Below are 2,884 nucleotides of genomic sequence, written 5' to 3'. Positions count from 1 at the left end.
AGCCTTTGCAGACACAAACAGGTTTACCTACAAGCATCATTTTATTGAAAATAAGATAAGAAATCTAATGAAATCAGTATGTCTTGTGTTGTGGTTTGCAAGTTCTCTATGTTTGGTTTGAGCTGTTGCTAGGTTTATAAAAGAAAGGTTCAGTTTCTCCTTTTTAAGGTGAGGCAAAAAGAGTCTGGAGTCAGCTTGTGAAGGGTGGGACTCTGCACCCATTTTAGATCATGTTTGCTCCATCGGGCATCCTGCATGGCTCCACCCACGCTGGGAGCAGTGGTGCGCAGCATAAAAAGGGGGCAGCAGCAAAGCTGTGCATCTCAGCCATCTCCTTCACTCCCAAGCAGGCAGACCTCCTGAGCAGCTTCAACAATGAGCAGCCTATCAAGAATCAGCATGTCCAGCAACTACTCGGGGCGCAACCTCGGTGGTGGAAGTCTGGGCGGAGGTCGGGTGCAGAGGCAGTATGCTTCTAGTGTCTACGGTGGTGCAGGTGGAAGCGGAGCAAAGATCTCCGTTGCCTCTGCAGGGTTCGGAGCTGGCGGTGGAAGCTATGGAATGGGAGCGGGTGGAGGTTTTTACGGGGCCAGTGCAGGCTTTGGGGCTGGCGGAGGACAGGATATCCACGTTGGAGCCAACGAGAAAGCCACCATGCAGAACCTCAATGACCGCCTGGCCACTTACCTCGAGAAGGTGCGCAAACTGGAGAGCGCCAACGCCGAGCTTGAGCTGAAGATCCGCCAGTACTTGGAGAACAAAGTCGGCCCTTCTGCCCGGGACTACTCAGCTTACGAGGCTACCATCGCCGACTTGCAGAAAAAGGTATGTTGCATGATTTTCTGGCTCTGAGTGAATCATCAAAACTATTTTGAATCCAGAATGCACTGGGAAAAGAAAATCACTGCGGGATTCTTTGCAGTCAGTATTGAGAGTTGTTCTTTTATCCTGCAGATCCAGGACGCCATTAGTGTCAATGGAGGCATCTTTTTGGCTCAGGAGAATGCAAAGTTGGCAGCAGACGACTTTAGAACCAAGTGAGAACAAGAGTTTAAAACTTAGTATGCTCATGCGCTTGGGAAACGTAAGTTGAAGATGATGCTTTTTTTTTTACTGCCCTACAGGTATGAAAATGAGCTTGCCATGCGTACATCCGTGGAAGCAGACATTGCTGAGTTGAAGAGAGTGCTGGATCAGCTCACATTAGCCAGATCTGACCTGGAGATGCAGATAGAGGGCCTCAAGGAAGAACTGATCTTCCTGAAGAAGAACCATTTGGAGGTGGGCCCAGAACATCACATCCATATGCCATCTCAGGTGTAGCATAAAACCCACAAACTACCTGATTTAACAGATAATGCATTATCATTGTGCAGGACATGGAGGCTATGAGGAACCAGATGAGCGGCCAGATCAATGTGGAGGTGGATGCAAAGCCGCAGGTAGACCTGGCCAGCATTATGGCTGAGATCCGTGAGCAGTATGAGGGTGTGGCTGCCAAGAACCAGAGAGAACTCCAGTCCTGGTTTGACTCAAAGGTGAGACTACACTTCTTGTAAAAAGTAGGATTAGTAGTTGTTTTTTTTTGGTGTTTTTTTTTTACGATTCTGACATTTTGCCATATCTGCTGCAGGCAGAGGAACTCAACAAAGAGGTGGTGCAGAGCACAGAAGTCCTGCAGACGACCAAGACAGAGATCTCCGAGCTCCGTCGCACATTACAAGGCCTGGAAATCGAGTTACAATCACAACTAAGCATGGTAAATGATCATAATAACCTGGCTTTACTTCTGTCCCCATTTAAAGGATGCTGTTATTCTGTCTTGGGTTAACGTACGTGTCCTTGTCTCCTCTCTCCTCTCAACAGAAAGCTGGTCTGGAAAGCACTTTGGCTGAAACAGAGAGCCGATACTCCATGAAGCTCCAAGGGCTTCAGATGCAGGTGTCGTCTCTGGAGGCGCAGCTGTCGCAGCTTCGCGTCGACACAGAACGACAAAGCCAAGAGTACAAGATGCTGCTCGACATAAAGACGCGTCTGGAGATGGAGATCGCAGAATACAGGAGGCTGCTGGATGGAGAAGCCAGGTGAGTTAAAAAAGACAAACAGACTTTTTATCAAAAACTGAATAAAACCCTCAGAATGATATCCATACAAGCGCTTTATCTCTCCTTTGTCTTCGTAGCTTTGACAGTAAAGACAAGTCCACAGTGAAAAAGGTCATCGTGGTCACAGAGGAGATTAAGGACGGCAAGGTGGTCTCCTCAACCACCTCCTGATAACCTGTCTGGCAGAAAACCCAAGCAGCAGCGCCTGAAGGACACCATCTGAATCAACAGTACTTCCTTCATATGCCACTGCCTATGCAATAAAAGCCTCTACAACCTTTTTCCTTGTTTGTGTCTTCTTGGTGCTAGAAAATGTCCTGACCAGTAAAATATGCTTGTACCAAACTGGTGGCTAAGAGTTTGATCAAAACATAGGCTGATAGTTTGGTGAAATGTAAGTTTGGCCCAGAATAAAGTCACAGCCGCTTCGGGCTAGGAGAAAAAAGCATTTTAGCTTCTAAAGCGGAACATATTTTTCATGAACATGCAATTTATATGCTTGTTAACATAGACAATGATTTATGACAGCATCCTGTCGAAGTATCAGTTTCTTCAGTCCCCCGGAGTGAAATACTTCTTTTAGAAATAGGCTGCAACTACATGACTCACAGTAAAGTTTTGAGTTTCAGTTAAACTGCATGCTGGTACATGAACAAGTCAAGGCAAAACATGTCATTAAAGTATTTGGGTCTTCACAGAAATGTATCCCTCGCTCAGGTTATTTGGGAACCTGTATGAAGACACCAAATCAGCACTTTTAAATATGAATAATTAGGGAC

At 46.3% G+C, this 2,884-nt stretch overlaps 1 protein-coding gene across 1 annotated transcript; it reads left to right on the top strand.

Moving 5' to 3' along the window:
* The first annotated feature begins 306 nt into the window (after positions 1-306).
* On the top strand, positions 307-2,385 carry LOC105917292 (keratin, type I cytoskeletal 13). Its single transcript, XM_012852059.3, has 7 exons — positions 307-825; positions 955-1,037; positions 1,125-1,281; positions 1,377-1,538; positions 1,634-1,759; positions 1,867-2,084; positions 2,183-2,385. Exons 1-7 carry the CDS (start codon positions 376-378, stop codon positions 2,274-2,276), a joined length of 1,290 nt encoding a protein of 429 aa, XP_012707513.2. The 5' UTR covers positions 307-375; the 3' UTR covers positions 2,277-2,385.
* The last annotated feature ends 499 nt before the right edge of the window (positions 2,386-2,884 follow it).

Source organism: Fundulus heteroclitus, chromosome 5 (assembly GCF_011125445.2).
Source record: "Fundulus heteroclitus isolate FHET01 chromosome 5, MU-UCD_Fhet_4.1, whole genome shotgun sequence".
Lineage (NCBI taxonomy): Eukaryota > Metazoa > Chordata > Actinopteri > Cyprinodontiformes > Fundulidae > Fundulus > Fundulus heteroclitus.
The sequence above is the reverse complement of the archived record's forward strand: the minus strand, read 5'-3'. Positions and strand labels throughout refer to the sequence as shown.

Excerpts from the sequence above, each read along its gene's own strand:
- LOC105917292 (XM_012852059.3), top strand. The coding sequence starts at position 376 with ATGAGCAGCCTATCAAGAATCAGCATGTCCAGCAACTACTCGGGGCGC. Across the intron at positions 1,038-1,124 it reads GCAGACGACTTTAGAACCAA|GTATGAAAATGAGCTTGCCA; the intron begins GTGAGAACAAGA and ends ACTGCCCTACAG. Across the intron at positions 1,760-1,866 it reads TACAATCACAACTAAGCATG|AAAGCTGGTCTGGAAAGCAC; the intron begins GTAAATGATCAT and ends TCCTCTCAACAG.